This window comes from Nannobrachium achirus, assembly GCF_963921795.1.
Source record: "Nannobrachium achirus genome assembly, chromosome: 7".
Taxonomy (NCBI): domain Eukaryota; kingdom Metazoa; phylum Chordata; class Actinopteri; order Myctophiformes; family Myctophidae; genus Nannobrachium; species Nannobrachium achirus.
In genome coordinates, this window is record NC_137816.1 from 21,302,152 (window position 1) to 21,325,704 (window position 23,553).

Genomic DNA, 23,553 nt, shown 5'->3' on the forward strand with positions numbered 1-23,553 from the left:
GTGGTGCCTTTGTAGCAAGTGCTTCCAATTCTGTCAGGATATGTCAGGGTAGGTTAGCCACTTGTTGTTTTCTGGCTTTTAGTTGAAATTCTGAAGACTAATATTAGGCCACTTTAACTGATACATGGGGATAGAGAAGTGATATTATGCTGTTTAGTTCATTGTTCCTCAAAAATTGTAATTTGGGTGTCTTTGGTATCAAAACGTTTGAGAAGCACTGGTTTAGTTGATTCTGTGAATATACTCTAGTGGCAAAACCCATAAATGTAGTGTATATATATATATTATATATATGTAGAATATACTGTAGTGGCAAAAATCATACATCAGTTGAGACCGGGTCTGTACTTGGTCCACTCCTGTTTTCCCTCTATGTCTGTCTCAATGTCTGTCCTAGTGTCTGGCATTTTGTGACAACTGAGTTAAAGGAGTAGTTAAAAAAAAATACTTATTTCTATCGGCTACACACCCCATGAAGTCTTGAATGCACGGTGATGTTTTTGTTTTTGTTGCATTCCTAAGCCAATAATTGGATTATTATGGTGGTACATTCTGAGGTGGTACTTGGTGTAAAAAGGTTGAGAACCACTGCTCTACACCAACTTGCTGAAAATACAGATCTGCTATTTGCGCTGATTGTCGCCTACAATGACATGCCAAGGGATACTAAGGGTTCATGTTGTTATGACCATGACCATGACAAGTGATCTCTAGGTGGGCAAAGAACCCCAAGGGTGCACAGTTCTGCACACGGCTCATTCTTTGACAGAACTGAGACACCGGTCTTAAAACACACAAAAACGTAAAATATGGAGATATGAGGTTTCTGCCAGACAGCAACGATGGGGTCAGTGGGGCTCTGGTCCTATCTATCTATGCATGGTCAGCACCACCACCATACGTACCAGTGAGGGCTTGGAAAGACTTGCACATGCCATAGGGCTTACCCTCTTATCTCTAGTTCATTACACAGGTCAGCCTGAGTCTCCACACACACACACGCACGCACACACACACACACACACACACACACACACACACACACACACACACACACACACACACACACACACACACACACACACACACACACACACACACACACACACACACACACACACACACACACACACACACACACCACAGACAGCTGTGGTGAGGATGATGAGGCTGAAGAGAAGCCTTGTATTATCGTCTCTGTAGGGTGGAGACCTCATGTCCAAAACTTTTACTTTTCAGGATTTTCAATCGAAAGGTTAGCAGATCTACAAGCTTGTATGATCAAGTAGAGCATTAATTTACGAAATATGGAGATCAGAGGTTTCTGCCCCAACAGCAACAATATGGAAGAGGTGTGGTATGTGGTGCAGTCCAGCCAGAGTCACCCCACACCTATTAGGTATATTTAGTTATTTTGCGCGTGTGTGTGTGTGTGTGTGTGTGTGTGTGTGTGTGTGTGTGTGTGTGTGTGTGTGTGTGTGTGTGTGTGTGTGTGTGTGTGTGTGTGTGTGTGTGTGTCAAACAGTGTATATGGACGTGGCTGACAGTGTGGACCGCGTGTCCGCATCCAGACGTAAAGACACACAAGACACAAACACACGCGTTTACAAGCGAGCACATTCATATGCGCGCTCATGCAGTTTACTAGATTGTTTGCTTACTGCCATGTGTTGAAATAAAAAAGCATTTTCCTTTTTTTTACAGCCCCTGTAAGAGCAACGATTGGCTGTCTTTACTTTTTTTTCCCTCCCTCTCACAGATTGCCACCCGTCATTTCTCCACATCTAGATTAGCATTGCAAACATTGCCAGTCACATTACCTCACCCACATCAAAGGCAAGCCTCCTTAAAAGGCTCAGTGGAATATTAGCGGAGATTTACAGCCCTCATCTCCACAGCGCTTCAGAAACATGCTGATTTGAGCTAATCTCCCCTCCCTCTCTCTCTCTCTCTCTCTCTCTCTCTCTCTCCCCTGCCTTCTTCTTTGTGCTTCATGTGTGAAGTTGGCCAACACTTTAATGACCCATTTACAAAACTTTTACACCTGCAAAGATAAGCTTTTTTTTTTTTCTTTTTCTTTTTCTACAGCCATGGCAAGCTATAGCTAAAGGCCCTTTGGGGGCGCGCTAAGACCTTGCTGTGTTCCTCAAGGCGCCGGCATTTTATTGGCTTTGAAAAATATGTAACCAAGTGCAATTAGCATTTATCAGACTGTTTATCAAAGCTGTCTCTCAACCAGAGTGGTGGGGGTGGGGGTGGGGGGGGGGGGGGGGCTACTGGCTGCAGATCAAGGGTCTATCCATCATACACTAAGTCACAAGCAGCTCCAGAAAACTGGTGTCAAGCAGTGTTGCCATGTCTGCATATTATAAGCGACTTTTGGCTTGTTTTGCCTGTCAGTCGATTGAATTCAATCTTTATTTCAGACTAGGTATGGGACGATATGAGAATTTCATATCACGATTATTGTGACACAAGAAATTGCAATTTACGATATTATCACGATAATCAAAATCCATTATCCTGGGGCCAAACATTTGCCAAAAAATAGCAGATCAACAAGCTCACAACGCGTCACGTTACGATGCGTTGTGAGCTTGTAGATAGGACTATCAAGTACGTATATTATAAGCACCTTTTACCAATTATAGAGGGTTTAAGTGGTACCGGATATGCAGCTCGTCAAATAAAAGGTGAATTGATCCCAGTGCATGACGGAGGACGATATCACGATAAATTAAATCTCCACAATACGATTATCGTGAGTGTTTCTTATCACGATAAACGATAATATCCCGATAACATCCCTATTTCAGACCCAGGAAGATCCATATATTTCTGACATACAAACATGTCTGCGGAGAACCTGACAGAAGTGTGTGTAGGGTCTGTTATGACAGCGATGATGTCATTTACTGACTCAGATGCCCTACTCATGAACCTTATGCAGCGCAGCAGAGCAGTCTCCTTTCCGCTGATCCGCAAGGTCTCAATGAGCTTGTAGATCGACTATTTTCAAATAGCTCAAGTGCTGATTTTGATACTATATTAAGTCATTGTGTGTGTGTAATCAATCATTATGTATAGTCATTTATCTGGCAGAATCTGGCGACACTGCTGTCAAGCGTACTGTACATTAATTTCTAATATGATCAGAGACATGCTCTTAGATGCTACTATATAATCATCTCTGACGGGTGGAATCGCTGCATACTGTACTGCAGGGTTCCCCAATTAGTTTTCCCCAAGGGCCGAATTATGTCTAGGGTACCAAGCCGAGGGCCACAACAATATTGCAGGGGGCGACGGTGGCGTTCCCACTACTCCAGCGACAGTTTTCGTCGTTGTCGGGTGAAAATCTTGTATGTCCAAAACCGTTCGTTTTGAATTTATCATTTTAAAAATGATTTAACACACACAAATCATTTTTGTGTACGCACACAACGCCTCGCGGTATGATTTGCGAAAGAACGTACACATTTGGAGATACGAGATAGTTAGTGTTGTTGCTGCTCTTATACCACCATTATTACTGGGGTTGGTGTGGGCCAGACAGTATCCCCCCGCGGGCCGCAAATGGCCCGCGGGCCGCCTATTGGGGAACCCTGCTGTACTGTATGTCCACAACTGTTACTTTTCAGCATTCAGTAGCAGATAGACAAGCTCAAAACGCGCCACGTTGCAAGCTTGTGGATCTGCTACTTTTGATACTACTTTTGTGAGACACTGTAGGATGATCAACTAGGGCATTGATTTAAAAAAAATAAAAAATATATAGAAGTTGGAATGAAAATGACGATATAGTCTATCAAGCTAGACAGACAAGAGCTGCTGCAATCTTCAAACTCTACAGAGAGAATCTGCCAATTCTGCCTCGAAAAGTTCTTCTGCACAAAGAAGCTGTCATCTATCTCTGTGTCATTTTCCGGTCAGGAAAAGAATATTTAAAATAATACAGTATTTAAGTATATTTCTGCATTTCCCTTTCTGCAGAGTGTCAACTTTCTTTTCCCCCGATTGCAAAGGCGAAACGGAAGCTTTATTCCATTTCAAAATCGTTCCTTTTCAGGGATAAACAAAAAATAACTTTTCAAGAAGCTCACAATGCATAGATCTGCTATTTTCACCACTTTAGTTTGACACTTAAACTAAATGACAAAAAAGAGGAATAGCAATGTGAATTTAGCCTACGGGCATTTTTACTGATGTAGTTAACTAACTTACAATAAAATGATCAGGTTAGGGAGTTTTGGGGTTTAGAGTCTTGATCAAGGACTCGTGGAGTCAGCCATAATCGAGTACTGAATCTGAGATGTTTCCCTTATGGGACATACAGGCATTCTAACATCTGGGCTACTATGTCTCATGTGCACTAATCCACTAACTCATCCACTAACTTAATGCCTGGTATCTCCAATTTGTTAATTTACTGTACATAGGCTACAGTATTATACCCCCCCCCCATGTTGTGTGCTTGTAGAGCTGCTATCAGATTAAGGTAAGAAAATGGGTACAGTAGTCCGAAATTCTCCTTTAACTCTGACAGTGTACAAATGTACACTGTCAGAGTTGTAAGGGTCAATTTAAACCACACTAAAGGAACTTTTCCAACACATGAACCCATATAGCTCTGACTGGGAGAGCCCACATTCCCAGGAGGGAGCAGCGGATTGGAAAAGGAATGGAGACGGCCTGTCACTCCTCCCTGATTTACAGGTGGCGCCCGACTGCCAAAAGTAACAAATCACCATGTTATGGGTCCTTTGAATTCAGAGGCTCAAGGAATGGGGGGGGGGGGGGGGGGCAGAGAGAGAGAGAGCCATATAGAGCAAAATGACACACCTCATTTCGTAGGGCCTTTTGGGGTTAGCAACTGCAATAGGATACCTCTCCCCTCTGTGGAGGAAATGGGGTGCGTTTTGGAGCCTTGGAACCTCCCCAGCCAAAGAGTGCAGCATACGTCTGAGCTCATATGGGTACTGTGTGTAATGCCGCGTTCACACTGGCAGATACAAAAGAAACTGAAATACAAAGCTACATTTGTAGCAGAAGTTGAAACCAGCTCAACATTTTTGTAGCTTTGTAGCTGTCGAATGTATCTTTGCATCTTCATGTCACTGCCTTCCATTGAAGGTATCTTTAGGTATCTTTGTAGCTGCCACTGTGCATGTAAATTATGTGCACAGATTGCTGTGTAATTCTAATAAAGCAGTGGTTCTCAAAGTTGATTCCAGGGACTTTGTGGGTTCCTTTATGGGGGTCTTAATTGCCCAAAAAGTCTGCAACTCTAACAGTATACAAATGGAACCAAATGGACACTAACGGGTCCATTTGGTTCCATTTGTACACTGTCAAGAGTTAAGGGGAGACCTTGAAATGTAAAAGTTTGAGAAACAGTGGGTTAAAGTGTCTTCCTTAGTGGGGACTGGGAGACAGTGTGGTAGTGGTCTGGGTGGCTTCAGACGCCAGTCTCAAGTGCTGCAGAGCGTGGGACAAACTGGCTGGACTTAAGGAGCCTGTAACCTGGAGAGCAGTGAGAAAGTGGCAGGCTCTTCAAGCTGTCACCATGGTTGACTGAGAACATGGACCTAATGGGTCGGGTGTGTGTCTCATCGTCATCATGCCATGGGCTGCAGTCATGCTGCCTCTCATCCGTCCAAAGCAGTGTTTCCCAAACATATCGCCGCTGCCGGGCAGAAAGCACTCATCTCTAGGGATGGAACGATACACGATATTATCGTTTATCGTGACAAAAAAACACTCACGATAATCGTATTGTGGAGATTTAATTTATCGTGATATCGTCATCCGTCATGCACTGGGATCAATTCACCTTTTATTTGCTCAGCTGCATATTATCTGGTACCACTTAAATCCGCTATTGGTAAAACGTACTTATAATATACTGTACGTACTTGATACATTCTTTTTTTCCCGCCCTACCAAATCCCTTGGCGAGGCGTTGTGAGCTTGTAGATCGGCGATTTTTTGGCAAATGCTCCGCCCCAGGAGAATGGCTGTTGCATGAGGATATTTTGATTATCGTGATAATATTGTAAATCGCGATTTCTTTGGCTACGATAATCGTGATATGACATTTTCCCTACTCATCTCCAACGCTTAACTAAACAAACGTCCCACTTGATCATTCTACAGCTTTCGCGCTGCATTTTGAGCTTGTAGATCTGCCACTTTTGAAATTACATCATCAAAAGTAACAGTTTTTGGGCCCGGCAAAGACGACATGCACTCTACAAAACGTTGTGAAAACTTTTACACTTGCTATGCATCCCATATCTATAATGCATTATAATCATACTTATGATGCACTGTCATCTACTTATAACACTGTATAATTGTAGTTATAACAACTCATTAATACTCATATATTTGGAATGCATATTTTCCTTTTTTCTTGTAAGAAAGGTTACAAAAAAGTAGTATTTACTCATGACTCATAAAACGGGTCTGTGACCTCAAGGCGGGTGTTGGGACCGTAGCATGTTTGGAACCACTGCGGTAGGTGGCGGTTAGGAGCAGCTCAGACGTGTGTGTGAGGTGACCGTGCTTCTTCTAAAGATGGGATTGAGAACCCGACCGACCTCAACACCAAGGTGGCCGCTCCTCATGTGAGCCCACGCATGCACTCACACACACACACACGCACGCACGCGCACGCACACACACACACACACACACACACACACACACACACACACACACACACACACACACACACACACACACACACACACACACACACACACACACACACACACACACACACACACACACACACACACACACACACAGACACACGCACTGCATGCCACAGCGCAGACATCCTGCCCGCCACAAGCCACCACCTCTAAACATCCCTCAACCATCTGACCTTTTAACTGTAGACTGTAAAATTCTCTGTAATTATAGACAACTTTTCAACTTAGCGAGTAAACATAGCAGCAGAAATAGACACTTCAACTACTGTATACAAGCGCCTTGGTACCAGCCAGTGGCACGGTTTCTATTCATAGCCGGAGTGGAATTAGTGGCCTGTGTCGCCGCTTCGCTATAATGAACTTATAGTATAGCTAACACATGTCTCTACAAATACACGGACAGAGCCATAAGCGACACGCATGCACACACACACACACACACGCAGTCGGACACACACACACACACACACACACACACACACACACACACACACACACACTGACACACACACACACACTGTGTGTGTGTGTGTGTGTCAATAGTTCATGCAAAAATTGCCCACTAAAATCCAGGAAACAAGATTTAAAAGAGGAAAAGAACCAAGACAAATTCGTGTTCTTTTCACATAATCCCAAGCCCAGGGTTGTAGTCAATGAGCACATCACTTTTCGCTGGCTTCAAAGCCCCATAAAGAATGTATGGTGACTTGATCATCGGATCGGTCTTTGAAGCATCAAATATGAATCGGCACAGCGAGTTTGTTCCACTTCCAAGCCCTCCAGGCAAACTCATGTCTTTCTTCTCCAAAGGTTGCGGAGCGGAAGTACAAAGCCCAGGCTAGAGATGTAAAAAATAGAAAGAAATTGAGGCCGATGGCTGAGAATGGGTAGCTGGAGAAAGGCACACAGTTACAGAGGAATTATGCCCCTTTTCATTACAAACTGTGTGTTCTATGTCATATAGGCCTACTGCATGTCACATTGTTATGGCAACCAGGTGGACCAGGTTCGTTCTCACGAAGGCCATGTGAGGGGAGGTCTGAGTTATACTATACATTGTGAGCTTCTTTAGAGTGTGTATAGAATAGATTTGTATTCTTTTTCAGACTGTTCTGCACCAGGCAGGATGATTCTATAGGGTGTATACGACTATGTGGCTGTATAATTTTATTCATATTTTGTTTGAGTGTCTTTATTGAGATGTTACTTTTCTGTACTGTAATTCTATGGCTGTCCATTCAAATTTCAGGGGGGCCTGTGTGTGCTCCTGTGTGTCTGCTGGAGCCCTCTTCACCTTAGAGGTATAACCGTGTGCTCCAACAATGTGACTAATGGCTGGAGGGGTTAACTGTCAGTTCAAACTGCCCTCGAGGGCCAAAGCAGCCTCATGGCCCCCGGCTCCACTGAGAGCCTGGCAGGGATAGGGATGGGACGATATGAAAATATCACGATTATTGTGACAAAAAGAAATCGCGATTTACGATATTATCGCGATAATCAAAATCCATTATCCTGGGGTGGAACATTTGCCAAAAAACAGCCGATCTACAAGCTCACAAAGACATTTGATAGAGAATACTGTATCAAGTGCGTATATTATAAGTACCTTTTTACCAATTATAGAGGGTTTAAGTGGTACCGGATATGCAGCTCGGCAAATAAAAGGTGAATTGATCCCAGTGACTGAGGACGATATCACGATAAATTAAATCTCCACAATACGATCATCGTGAGTGTTTTTTTATCACGATAAATGATAATATCGCGTATCGTCCCATCCCTGGTGGTGAGCTCCTCTTTCTTTGGAGTCGGGACTCCAAGCTGAGCATAAACAGGAGAGAGGGAGGGAGGGAGGGAGGGAGGGAAGGCCTTTCCTTTCAGCCATCACCTCTGTTTGGCTTTCCCCTCCACCGAAAACATCCCACCCTTAACAGACAATCCAGACCAGCTTCAGCCCCCCCTCCCTATCCTCCCGGCGCCAGGGGAAGAGCTGTGGAACCTCTGTCTAAAGTAGGTGGGAGGCGGCACAATGCTCTCCCAGCTTTGTTTACCCAAACCCACTTCCACTGTTCCCCCTCGCTCTACCTCAGGTGGCCTGACGAGAACCGCTCAGCGAGGCTCCCAAACCGCGTTGCCATGTCAGCGTATTCTAAGCGACTTTGGGCTTTTTTTCATTTTTTTTTTCAATATACCTGTATATTCAATATTCAAAATATTTACAGCCTGCGTATATTGTATATAGTGTATGAAGTGGTTGAAGTTATATTAAGTCATTTTGCTGTGTGTGTGTGTGTGTGTGTGTGTGTGTGTGTGTGTGTGTGTGTGTGTGTGTGTGTGTGTGTGTGTGCATGTGTGCGTGCGTGTGATCATGTGGCCTATTAGTCGCTTCTTTTGTGCTTAGCCTATTTTCGAGAGACCTGACCGCTTGTTTCTCTCACAAACAATGCTCCCAAACACTTTGGTAGAGTAGAACAAGAAAGAGAAGTGGCAACACTCGTCATGGAAGCCTGGGCGCAGTGTGTGCGTGTGTGTGTGTGTGCGGCTGTGTGTGTGTGCGTGCGTGCGTGCGTGCGTGCGTGCGTGCGTGCGTGCGTGCGTGCGTGCGTGCGCGCGTGCGTGTCTCCACATCCTCTGCTTAGGAAAACAAATAGAGAAGCAGCAGCAGATAGCTGTGGCTGTCAGGCATGATAAACAGATACCAAGCACTGCGGCACATGCCTGGATTGTATGTGTGCGTGCTTATGTGCGCGCGCGTCTCTTTGCATCACTCTGTAGTAGTAGTCTGTGCATGTGTGTGGTCACGTGTGCGTGTCTAAAACCGTACGTGCCGTCATGAGAGCAATTTTATGCAGATGTTGATCTCATCCTACATATCTAAGACTTGCTGCTCGCCCCGTATTATTCAGCTGCTCGCTGCGCAGGCCGGCCGGAGTGCCGGCCGCAGGGGGGACCTGATAAACAAACAGGAGAAAATTATTCAGGACTTAAACACTTAAACACCCACTTGAGCAGAGCCTTTTAAGTGGGCTGATTAAAACGGGCATGCGGCTCCTCGGCTCCCATTGGAGAGCTGCAGCGGAGCCCAGCGCCACCACGGGCGATCGAGTCTCTCCCAGAGTCTCTCCCAGAGTCTCTCTCTCTCTCCCCCACAGTCCCACGGTCTCTGTTCCATATTGTTGCTGTCGGAGGCAAAAAAACTCTTATTTCCCTATTGTATAACTCTGTTGTGTTTCTTTGTAAATGAACATCCTACTTCAGTGTTTCTCAAACTTTTACACATTACAAGGTCTCCACTTATCTTTGAGAGTGCAAACATTTTACCAAACGGGTCCATTTGGTACATTTGTACACTGTCAGAGTTACAGACTTGTATGGGTAAATTTAGACCACCATAGAGGAACCCACAGAGTCCCTGGAATCCACTTTGAGAACCACTGCACTGCCCTACTTGATTATACTACAGTGTCACACGCAAAACAAAGCATCAAAAGTAGCAGATCTACAAGCTCGAAGCTCGTTTCGAGCTTGTAGATCTGCTACTTTTGCTGTTCTTGTCATTTGAATCCTGGAAAGTTTTGGACGTATGAGGTTTCCAGTCGACAGAGACCATAATAATCTCACGCTCCTCGGTCACTGGCCCGTATCACCACTGTTTCTACTGTCTCCCCACACTGTTCCACTCTGCTCTGCTCAACTGTTTGGGAGATGTATATAATCCAAAGAATTCTTTATATTTTCTTGACCATCTCTCACACAGACTGTCCATCGGTTCCCCTCCGTAGAGATTTACAATTTACAAAGAAAACCCACTTGAACCCCAGCATCCCTATTCTGGGGGGAACATTCACCAAAGAATTGCAGACCAACAAGCTCACAACAAATCGCAACCCAACGCGTCGCGAGCTTGTAAAAGAGATTTGGTGGTGCAGACCGGGAAAAAATGGATCAAAGTATGGCTGCAACTCAGGTCTGCTTCACTAGTGCGACGTGTTTTGAGCTTGTAGATCGGATATTTTTATGCATTGTGGCTAGGGATGGGTATCGTTTGGATTTTTATGAGTCCGGTTCCGGTTCCGTTCTGCTTATCGGTTCCGATTCCTAACGGTTCCTATTTCGGTTCCAAAATGGTTTGGTTTTTTACACAAAAACATAATTTGTTCAGTTCCAAAATGGTTTGTTTTTTACACAAAAACATAATTTGTCTTAATTAAATTTTAATGTTTAATTTACAGTTTTAATAAATCATGCAAATGAAATCATATTTCAATGTCTTCAGGGATACTCTTATTCTGAAGAGATTAAGAAGTCGACCACTGTCTGGAAGTCTTAATGCATTAAGAAATGGACCACCGTCTGGAAGTCTTATTGCTGCTAGCACAACATATCCTATTCTGAACAGATCGCCACCGGAAGTGTTAGATTTGCCAGCTTAGAGTTGACAAAAGAACACAGCTCGGCGAGCGAGAGAGAGAGAGAGAGAGAGAGAGAGAGAGAGAGCTACGGAGCTGAGCGAACCCAGAGAGACACGGGGTTCCGCAACACAAGCACTTGTGCCATAGTCTTTCAGAGGAGTGCAACGCTGTCATAAATGTTTCAGTTCCATCTCACGTCTCTCTTTGGCTGCGCAGGGCTCTGTACTGGTGGCTGGGCTGCTAATGTTGCTAGCATTGCTGCCAGTCAGTGTTGTTGTTGATGGCAACGCAACACGCTGCGTTGTGGGGTGATTGTGTGTGTGTGCTTGTGTGTCTGTGTGTGTTTGGAGGAGGAATACAAGTTGTCACGTAACTCACATTAGTTTAGCCTCTGGAACCGGGGACAGGTCCTGACAGATCAAATACGTCTTTGAAGATATTATGTAATGTAGTCATGAAGCCTTTATTTTAACGGATAGCACGTCCTTTTTTTTTACTGGTGCGTCCAGGAACCGATAAGCAGTACCGAAATTACATATATTTTGTGGGTACCCAGGAACGGGAGGCTCTCTCCATTCCGACATGTCGCCACTCCGAAATTGACTTCTTATTGTCGGAGTGGCGACACTCCCATGGGCCTAAGGTTTAGGGTTAGGGTTAGAGATAGGGTTAGTGTCGGAATGGAGACATGTCGGAAAGGAGACATGTCGGAGTGGAGAGATGCACTCCCCAGGAACTGTCATGTCCTTATCGGTTCTGTCCCGGTACCGAATTTCGGGTACACAATCCCTAATTGTGGCCCTTTGGAGTGAGTGTAGAGTAGACACACCCCGGTATAGTGGCCCTCTCAATCATTAAAGTTGCCCACCCCTGGTTTAAGAGGTTAATCTTCATCATCATTATCATTGAAGCCATATCCCCACTTAAACCCTGTTCTTTCAAATAATTCAGAAATGCCACGAAATATAAATCCCTCATTTCCAAAAATTCCACATGTGATATTCCCCCACTTCAAGGTTCAGCTGAGTCTTAAATCTTCTCCGTCAGCAGCATGGGTTTCAGTGTCTCTGAGCTCTGCCTTGGCTGTGAAAGTATTTATAATGCGTGCGCGCGCGTGTGCGTGCTTCTGTGTGTGTGCGCGTGTGCCCGTCAGCTGTGTGAGCCACTCCACACTTTCTGCTTTTAACCCCATTGCCAAAAAAGGCAAAAAGTGGAGCAAAAACATTCCTCAGAATTCAACCTTTTGAATTATTATTTTCAAAACAAATGCCATATTGTAAGAGTATCTTCAGCACAGAACAAACCCTCGAGCGGGGGAGAGAAGAGAGATACAGAGAGGGAGAGATACAGAGAGAGGGAGAGAGAGGGGTTGGGGGGGGGAGAGAGGCTTTGAAATGATCAGCGGCTGTCTGTCTGTCGCTCCTCAGCGAGAGGGGAGGAGGAGGAGGGAGATATTTGGGAAAACAAAGCACAAATCTCAGCTGCTAATCCCTCGGGATTCAGAGCACATTCAGACGCCTTTGATCTCCAGAGTGCATCCGGACAGCCAGTTCCAGACATACTGCAACAGCACCCTAACTAAGCACTCACACGCACGCACGCACGTCGCACGCACACACACTCTCACTCACTCACTCACTCTCACACTATACATAGCGTTGCTGTCAGGCAGAAACCTCTTATCTCCATTTTCTATCTTTTTGTGTTTTGTGTTTTTTGGTTAGTTTTTTCATAAATTAACACCATACTTGATCACACTACAGCGTCACACAAAGCATCAAATGTGGCAGATTCCTGACGCCTTTTGAGCTTTTAGATCTGCTGCTCCGATCTGCTGTAACCGTTTTGGACATAATATGAGGTTTCCACCCGACAGTGACGATAGACACACGCACAGGCACTACTCCACACATAGTGAGCAATTAAATGCCTTGGCTGGCGAAATCAAAAGTCTTTCTTTCAGACTAGTTCATCAAGTTCACTTGTGTTTCTTTTCCCTCCCTTCCTTTATATATATCATAAAATAATTCATCCACCAGGCACCATACCATCAAGGTGTAAAGTCTTCAGTGGGGAGGAAAAAAAAAATAGTTTTAGAGAGCTGATGCTTTGGGCTTTTAGCGCGACGACACAACAACAAAAAGGTTGGGGAAAATGACGGGAAGAAGTGGATCAAATATCTGCCTATGTTTCAACCTTTACCATCCTCTGTAGCGTTATCCGTGTCTTTCACAGGAAGAAAGCTTCCCGCAAGGCATGCAGCGTTCTCCCACAACAGACGAACGTTATAGCCTGCCTCGTATTGTCACATGGTGGGGGAGAGGCTCCTCTGGCTCCAGAGTAATCTGTGTGACACGCAATCCCAGAGGTGACATCAATGCCACTCCCCACATCCCCCCCCCCCCACACACACACACACACACACACACACACACACACACTGAAAAGCCCCCTTCAGCTACGTCGACGTCAACCCCAGACTTCCTCCTCCCATCTTTTCATGGGAAAAACAAAACAAAATGCATGCGCGCGCACACACACACACACACACACACACACACACACACACGCACACACACACACACAGAGCCCTTTTTAAGGCTTAATTATTATATATGATCGCAAGAACATATCAACGCTAACTAGAATAAAAGCCTCCTGATAACACTGGGGGACCTTCGTGCCGAAATAGCTAACAGAAGTATAGGCATAAACAAGAAGTTGAAGGGTACTTTAGGTCTGATAATGATGTTCTATGCATGTTTAAATCATGTATAGTCTACTTTACATTATTTTCCAAACTTTACGCAATTTTCCACATTTTCCAAAACATACAATTATTCGTAATTTTTTTGTACAATTTGGAAGAATAAGAAAAGAAAATGCTAATTTAACGTTGAGGTGTCCACAAGTTGTAGGTGCCCACCGGACGTGTATCCAGATCTAGACATGCTGTTAGCTTATTATAAATCTGACATTTCTTTTCGGCAAGCAACACTGTTGTACCACAGAGCATAAATGTGTCTTTAGCCAGGTGCTGCCCAGCCCCCCCAACCTCCTCTAACCCAAAGGCCATGGCTTGTCTTTTCTTTGGAGAGCGCCAGCCAGCCAGCCTCCAAAACCTTTACTCCCAGGCTCTTCAAAGAGCCACAACAACAGGCCAGGCTGCTGTCCCAGGGGAGGTGTGGGGGGCCTCCCCTTGCAGAGGGCTGGGAGAGAGAGAGAGAGAGAGAGAGAGAGAGAGAGAGAGAGAGAGAGAGAGAGAGAGAGAGAGAGAGAGAGAGAGAGAGAGAGAGAACCCTGGTGGGAACGCCAGGGTGTGGGGGCAGTGTTGCCAGGTCTGCTTATAAGCGACAACTTTGGGCTTGTTTTTTTCTGTAAAGTCACTTGTAAATATTGGTAGTTGTGTGTTTTTAATGTTACTTATTTGGGCTTGCTTCCAAATGTTTCGATTATTGTTCAAACCAGTGGTTCTCAAATATCTTCACGTCATGGACCCGCAAATTAATAGGCTGTATTTGTCCACAGACCATCTGAAAATGTTTTATTACCAGGGACCCCTGTACCAGATTTGTGTTGTTGGGATGTTTAAAAAAATCGTCTGAACATTCCACATTTTATTTTGAGATTTCTTTGAAAATCGCCAACCTAAAAGCTTACAACGCATCGCAGCGTGACGTGTTGTGAGCTTGTAGATCTACTATTTTCAAATAGTTGTTTTAAAGTGCTCTACTTTTGTAGCCTAGCACAGCCAGACAATCCACCCATGTTAAAACAAGGTGGGGATATACGGTATACTGCAGTTAGTTAACTGCATTAGTATAGTCTGGCTAAGCCATGCTACTACTTTTGGGCTTGTTTTCATAGACCGGGTCCCTTATTTATCTTGCAAAATCTGGCAACACTGGTGTGGGGGTGGGGTAGGGGGCTTTTCTTTTTTCCGCGATATGCAGCGAGCGAGCAAGCATGCACACAGGGACCAGCCGGTGGGAAAGGGGGGCTGGCAGGGTTGAGGAAGAAGAGGAGTCTACATTTGAAAGGTGCTTTTAATGTAGACTCCCTACCCACAGACAAGGGTCCCGTTTTTTTTTTGTAGAAATGACAAGTAGAAAGTAAAGTACAACTTCAAGAAGAGAGGGTAGAAAGGGAAAAGGGGCGGCAGGGGGTGTTGTGTCTTTTATCATGGTATGAAGGCTGGCGAAAAGTGCAAACAAAACAAAAAAGCTGCAGGCGTATATACTTCCAAAAACATAAAAACTAAAAAACGGTAAAGTTATAAAGAAATCTAATTAAAATCAGACGCCCAGCAACCTGCTGTGAAACAAGAGAGTTGGGGCAAAAGTTCCACCGTGATTCACTGTTTGAGATGCTCTCTGTCATCAGATTAGAGCGGAGCATGCTTGCAAAATGCGTGTGCGTGTGTGTGTGCGTTGCGTGCTTGCGTGTGTTCACGTCAGTGTGCTGTATACATGTGGCGGTTGGGAGGGGGGGGGGGCACATTGGGTAGGGGGGCCTCATGCTGGAGGAGGAGGCGGAGCCAGGGATGTCACTACAAACGCCCCCCCCCCCCCCCCCTCCCTGCCCGCTGCACGCCACCGCGGCACGGCCCACACTTCAAATGCACAGTCTCATTTCATCAGCCACAAGCAGCAAGGCCACGGGGTAAACGCAAGAAACAGATGGAGAGCAGACTAGAGGATGGGAGAAGTGAGGAAAGAGACGAGAGAGAGAGAGAGAGAGAGAGAGAGAGAGAGAGAGAGAGAGAGAGAGAGAGAGTGAGTGCAGGGACAAACTGGATAGGAAGAATAGGGGGAAGGGACATCTTGTGTCAAAAGACGAAACTTTGCGGAATGCAACCGTGAATGCTATGACAGTTCAATATATCGTCGTTGTCGGGTGAAAACCTTGTATGTCCAAAACCGTTCGTTTTGCATTTATCATTTTAAAAATGATTTAAACTAGTGAAAACAGCCGATCTACAAGCACACAACGCCTCGCACGGCGAGACGTTGTGTGCTTGTAGATCTGCTGTTTTCAGTACTTTTGTGCAACAGCCTTGTATGTTGAAGCAGGGCTTTACTTTACAAAAGAACATACAAATTTGAAACTTGGAGATACGAGGTTTCCACCCGACAACGACGTTATGTCTTAAACATAACTCTTTAAAGTTTACTACTGTATTGAACTCCACCAGTTTGTCTCATGCCATGTCTTATACTAGCCTCAGGAGCTAACAGAAACTATACAAACTAATTTGAAACCACAAAGTCCTATAAAAAGAGGAGGATATGTCTTTGCAGTCTCTCTGGACTACGTCGTTGTACTGGGTTGGTGGTCATGAGGGGTTGCATTCAGAGAATAGGTGTGGACAGGACATCACGCATTGTGGGCAGAGATCTCGCATACTGAGAGCCACCTGTCCATAGCACTCACTGACTCCATGTAGGGCTGTCACCAATATGACATTTTACTGTATGTGGCGATTAATTGTCTCTCGAATAATTGTGATTAACGATTTAATTGTGTTTTTGGTTGTTTGGCAAAAAACACAATAAATAAATACATTAAATTGGCTTTTGGCTTTGAAGTTGCACAGGCCAGATAATGACAAATATCCTAAATATACAAAGAAATTACTGGCATAATGTACATGTAACTAACTTTATACTTAAAACATGAATAGTGGGAATAGCCGATCTACAAGCTCACAACACAACACATCGCATTGTGATGCGTTGTGAGCTTGTAGATCTGCTATTTCCACTACTTTTTTGAAAATGTTTGAAACTAAACAGTGTGAACGATTATGAAGATTACGAAAAAGAATTGCGATCATCTCAAATAATTGCGATTAGACTGACATTTATGTTATAATTGTGACAAGCCTAACTCCATGTGATCACTTGGACAATTCATTCAGATTCACTGACTATAGGGAAGAATACCAAGCCCAGTTGCAGGAACAAGATTTGGGAAGGAATCAAATCAAAGGAATTTCAGGCCTCCGACATCCCACTGTTGTTGACACCCGACCTACATTCCCATGGATGCCAATTCAGGCTTTTGCAAATCCCGCCCCATTCATGCCCTGTTACTATGATGGGACATTAACCCTGGGCAGATTGTTTTTATAGTGGCAGTGAATGGGATTTTTTTTTTTTCATAGCCTCATTATTGCAATTTAAAGTACCAAAGGAAAAACATCTAGGTGATATTAATAAAAAGGGAAGACAAAGGTACAGTAGTTACATTGCAAAACAGGGGGTTTCCCCGAAAATATATGTTTTAATTTGTTTAATCCCAGTGGGACAGAATCACTATTGCAGATTCTTTTATAGTGGAAGTGGATGGGATTTTTTTTTCCTTCATAGCCTCATTACAGCTATATAAAGTACCCAAAAAAACACATCTACGTGATATTAATAAAAAGGGAAGAAAAAGGTACAGTAATTACATAGCAAAACAGGGGGTTTCCCCGAAAATATATGTTTTAATTTGTTTAATCCCAGTGGGACAGAATCACTATTGCAGATTCTTTTATAGTGGAAGTGGATGGGATTTTTTTTTCCTTCATAGCCTCATTACAGCTATATAAAGTACCCAAAAAAACACATCTACGTGATATTAATAAAAAGGGAAGAAAAAGGTACAGTAATTACATAGCAAAACAGTAATTTTCCCCCGAAAATATATGTTTTAATTAGTTTAATCCTCTGGATCAGAGAGAGAATAGAAATCGCGCATTGCATCTTGGGTAGAAAGAGGAGAACTATAATCTGTTCTCCTCACATAATAGGCTGGCTTTTCGTAATTCTGCCCATTTAAAATATATGTACCCAAACGTAACAAGTTAGACCATTGATAAGGTCCATGTGAACTAGTCTGTTGAAGCTTATTCATTACAATGATCGCAAACGCTATGGTCGCGAGCGGCCTGGTCGTGCTCCGCAGTGCGGACAGCCGGTGAAAGACGGCTCCCATTTTCTCCGACTGCAGAACTCCACCCCCGCTTGCAAAAAGTGAATGTATTTTTCTGGTTGGCCAGTCAGGGAGTCTCAGGGACCAATCAGAGCTGGGCTGGTGGGGTGTTGGGCAGTGGTCGAGTGGTGTAAAGTAACTAAGTACATGTACTCAAGTACTGCACTTAAGTACAATTTTAAGGTATTTTTTACTTTACTGGGGTATTTCCAATTTTCAGTACTTTTACTTCTACTCTACATGTCAGAGACAAAAATAATACTTTTACTGCACTACAAATATTCGAAACCTTTAGTTACTACTTCACATTCACATTGTGAAATGTGCATTCACACTGTGACTGTACGCGATAAAAATAAACACGCCACTTTGCAGGTAATGTATCACTCTGTTGCATTAACACAGAAACGCACGCAGTTCACGTGTGCAGCTCTCTTTTTGTCACTTCAGGTGTGTGTGAATTATTGCGCCGTGTCCAGTGTGAATGCCCTTCCAGAGAGATATTGTTGAATTCAATTTAAAGGATGTCATTCTTTGCCATGCAGTGTATCAGGACCCCTGTTGAGGGACCCCTGTTCTGGGCAAATGTAAATGGCTGCCAAAGGCAAAAAACAAAAGATTAACAAAAAACAAAAAAAAGTTTAGCTAAACTTTTGCATGAAACATTAACAACCTCAGATGGCTTTGTTAACGGCAAAAACAAAAATGGAAAACATCCAAATCAATACTGATGTCACAGACAGCTCTCTTTTTCTTGTATTCATATTCTCTCTGCACTACAGAGGCCATTAGGCACACACAGACTTCAATTATTTAGAAAAATACAGCTCCACCAAGACTAAACTGTCTCAAAACATCCAACTCTTTTGGCAACAGCTCGTCAACTCTGAGCCAAGTCTCACTTCACACCATCTGGGGAAGGAAAACACTATCGGCTGTTGTCGGGCGAAAAAACAAAACGTATTCAGGACTGAAAACAAGAATGTTTGTTTCTCCTTATTACTGCCTTTGTTTTTGTTTTGAACTACTTGAACCCTAGTGTCCCTATTCTGGGAAAACATTCTGCGGAAATAGCAGATCTACAAATTCACAACATGCCTGATGTTGTGAGCGTGTAGATCCGCTATTTTCACAAAGTGACTTGGTGAAGCGGGCAATGCTTACAGGCCTAGTACAGAGTTCTGGGAGACCCCAGTCAAATGAAATAATGGATTTAGCAACTTTCAAAGTCCAAAGGGGATAGTCAATCAACATGTTAAGCCAACTCTCCACCACCCCGATATCGGCCCGTCTCGGCCCCGGAAGAAGTTGGAAAGTGTCTCCTACCATCAGAAAAAGCAGCACTGAAGCCTCAATAATAAGAGCCCAGCATACATTTGCCCTTCCTTCTATGATGGGATCCTGTTACAAGATGAAGATGTCTGTTGGAGCCTCGGGCCTGTGTCAGGCTTAGTGCCACTTCCACACCATGTGTGTGCAACATGCAAAGTCAGCGCCCCACACACACACACACACACACACACACACACACACACACACACACACACACACACACACACACACACGCACACACACACACACAATGGTGGAAGTATTCCGATTTAATTTCTTTAGCAAATTCTGACAATGCTTTTCACTGGGAAGAACACACCTTCCAGGCGCCAGCTGAAAGACAGAGTGATGTCGGACTTTAGATACAACTTGGACTTTGGTCAGGAAATCTAGTTGCCTCTTCTACACACTGCGTACCACTTCCTCAAACCTCAATTCAGAGACTGATTTTAGTCCTGCAAACGTTTTCCCCAAAGGAATCGTATAGGTGTGACTGTTCCTGCCTTGTCAAGTAAGCACATTAATAATCAAATCTTTCCAAATAGGCTGTTTACACATTTTGTGGCATAATGTTGATAATCTGGTTCCTCCAAAATAGCACATAGCTCAAGGTATTCTTGTCTCATGATGATGTGTGCGGCTGGCTTTGTATTGTGTATCGTAAATCAACAGAAGTGTTTCTGTTGCCATATTAAAAATGTGATGCTTTTCTTATTCACAGTGCCTTGCTTGTTGGTGTGGGTGGAGGAATTGAGCATCCTGGAGGATTTATATTTTCTTTTTCCTTTTTCGATGGGGCTTCTCAGTCCTCAAACATGCCTCCTTTGAGGGAAAGCATCGCTAACCAAAGAGGCTTAAGGCTCCTCTGAAGCAATTCCAAAGGATTTCCTCACTTGACAACAACGGCACTGTGTGTTTACTGTGATGCCAAAATACAAAAACAGCCATGGACCTCCAACATTTCTCTTTTCCAGCCATTACAATGCGCTCTTGTCACCACCATGGGTCTTGTTGTCACATGATTTCAACGCAGGACTTCATCTGTTTGTGAGAAACAAACAACTTTACTAACATCTGCTTTCTGGCGGGGGCTCTCCAACATTTTAATTTCAAGGACCCCTTGTTTGGTATGCCTAACGATTAGGCCACGGGTCGGACCCCCATAACTCTGACAGCGTACAAATGGAACCAAAAGGACCCGAGAGAGTTACAGTGCTGTAATAATCAATTTGGTTTCTAAACTGTGCCGTTTCAACTCTTCAGTATTCACTGCACTTTGCCTGAAACATTCCTACAAAGCATTTTATCCACTGGTATCTTTCCCTGTTTTGCCTTTCTAATTTTTATGGAGAATGGAGCGTATCGCAGAAACTCGCAAATGGCAAGAAACCACTCCATTCCCATTGAAAAGCAGAATCCACCTTCATAAGTAGGCCTAGATTTAAACTTCCAAGTCAAAGAAGGTCAGAAAAATAGCAAAAAATAGCTGATCTACAAGCTCCATGTTCTGCAAACCCCCTGAAAATCTACTGTCTTGCCGATGGCAGGACATGTGAAGTTTTGAAATGGCACATCTGTAGGCCAATCGGTCATTTTACTGGGGACCCTCCGGAGGGACCACATGGGTCCCCCAGACCCCACTTTGAGAATCGCTGGCTTTTTTGGTAAATTTCTCAACATGTAGGCCTACCAAAATATGTCCCAAAGGGAGTGTTAAAAGACAACACTTGGTTTAACGGGTGTTTATTTGGAGCTTTCAGCTCAACAGATAATACTGAGGTCTCTTTTTGGGACGGTTCAAGAGCGGGCCAAGTGTCCACTTAAAGTGTCAGGCATGTATGAATGAATGCATGCATGCATCATATGAGCAGCCCGGGTATACACATGAAATGACACATTTGATGCTTATGGTCTCAGTAGCCTACGGCCTAAACAAAAGGAATACATATTGTATCCGGGGGAAAAAACTATTCAAACAATACACAACGAGTCTTGTATGCATATCAGCATTGCATACTCACACACACACACACACACACACACACACACACACACACACACACACACACACACACAGAGAGAGAGAGAGAGAGAGAGAGAGAGAGAGAGAGACAGAGACAGAGACAGAGACAGAGAGACATGCAATCAGGCTTTTGGCATGGAACAACAAATTCGATAGAAGTTAGCCTACAACTAATAATATTTCTGTCCACAGATGCATGGTTATGGAAAACCTTCTCAACCTTTAGGTCTATCCTACAATAAGCAGCACCTGAGCGTGACCTCTACACTGCAACCATAGAAAACACACAACGTGAGGAGGAGGCTATAAACAACTCCAGATGTAAAACCATTACGAGCCATTACATAAAGTGCAAAGTTCATAGCTTATATTATAGCCTCTAGTCCGGTAGGCATGCGATCAACGCACAAAGTTGCGATGAGATGCGCTCAAAGTCAAAGCACACAGCAGAGTAGCAGACATAAAGACTACAGGGTAACATAACATACAGAACGGTATGACGTCCTAATGATAGTGCATGTAGCCTATACTCTCATCACCAATAAAAAGCAACGAGTGCTGCTTACTTTAAAGTAAAACGAACCAAAAGCAGGAATAATCGCGCCTCTTACCCGAGGAGCCGTGGAGCCGCAGTGGTTCTTGTGAGTGCAGTAGTATTTCTGTTTCACCAGCCACTCGTCCATGCCTTTCCTCGCCAAGCAGGCATTGACTACAAAACTGTCGCCTTGAAAGGAGAAAGAAAGAAAGTGTTATAACTACTGTTGTTGTAAACAAATGATTATGTGCGTGTGCGAGGCGAGCGAATCTCTCCGTCCTCCACTCATGCAGCCCTGCATCTTCAACCAGAATTCATTTGAGAGTCAAACTAAAGAAGAGCTGTTGCCGAAGTGTCTCAGAATAATGATAATGATGATAATATAAATGCTTACCTTCTGGACTCTCCCTCGGTTTACAAATTGCAGCTTTTTGTGAGGATAAAAGGGGAGTCAGAGAAAGAGAACAAAAAAATAACGTTAGGCTACTCGAAACTATTGCCGCTTGTATCCCGCACTGCATAAAAGAAAAAGAAAGAAATGTAAAAAGGAATTGAGAAAGCTTACCATGTTTGGAATGCAGTTTACCCATTTCTATGCATCGAGTTGGAATATAAAAGCATCAGATGAAGATAGTAATCCAGAACAGATAGATATCCAGCGGTATGGTATCCACAGCAGAGCGTCCCGTACAGAATGAATGCAGCCAGACGGAGCTCTATACATCCAACAGAACACTAACCACACTACAAGCCTTTGATCTGATCAGCCCCCTCCCTCCCTCTCTCTCTCCTCTCTCTCTCTCTCTCTCTCTCTCTCTCTCTCCCCCCCTCTCTCTCTAGTACTAGTATCTCTCACTCCCCCCTCTTTCTCCAGTCTCCCACTTTCTCTCTTTCTTTCTCTCTCTCTCTCCCCAGTTTACCCCTCTGCCTCTCTCTCTCTCTCTCCCTCCTTCTCTCTCTCTCTCTCTCTCTCTCTCTCTCTCCCCCCCTCTTCCAAGCGATGAGGAGGCGGTAACCAAAAAAGCCGACACTTCAACCACTGAAGAAACTGCAGAGTTTGGGTCCCATATAGTAAAAAGAAAGTTTGGGTCCCATAGTCGGCGGGACGCGACCGCGGTTTTCACGGTGAACCTGTCGTTCGTTCGTTCGTTCGTTCGTTCGCGTGTGATTGGCTAATTGGTTGAGTTCTTACAGTAACACTTAAGTTAAAGGTCACCAGCCCATTCGACAGGCCTATTTAGCCTATTCGCTTCAACACATTTGGTCCTTTCGCCTGGCACTTTCGCCGTGGAGGAGAGTCTTTTCACCGCCGTTCAAGAGCCATTTCGCCTATTTTTTATCTACCTATTTGCGCAGTGCACGTATCAATCAATTAATTATTATTTGGACGCACCTGATACCAAAGCTCTAATCTGTATGTCTACGCTCAATTCTGCTGTCAGACTGTCCATGTTTGCATATTATCCCTTTGTCATTTAAATATTATATAGTGATTGTGACATCAAGATAGTTATTGGAATCAGGTGTGTACAATAATTAATTAATTGATACGTA

The 23,553-nt window shown here is 44.0% G+C and overlaps 1 protein-coding gene across 1 annotated transcript in view; it reads right to left on the minus strand.

Moving 5' to 3' along the window:
* The window catches only part of nkd1 (NKD inhibitor of WNT signaling pathway 1), a gene marked incomplete at its 3' end in the record, with an annotated part of 56,050 nt that extends 33,386 nt beyond the window's left edge, over positions 1 to 22,664 (minus strand). The window contains exons 1-3 of the mRNA XM_080729899.1: positions 22,565 to 22,664; positions 22,394 to 22,426; positions 22,076 to 22,188 (exon numbers count right to left, since the gene is read on the minus strand). Coding sequence (XP_080586025.1) covers positions 22,076 to 22,188; positions 22,394 to 22,426; positions 22,565 to 22,589 — 171 coding nt within the window. The 5' untranslated portion in view covers positions 22,590 to 22,664. The remainder of the gene's footprint in view (positions 1 to 22,075; positions 22,189 to 22,393; positions 22,427 to 22,564) is intronic.
* Between the last annotated feature and the right edge of the window lie 889 nt (positions 22,665 to 23,553).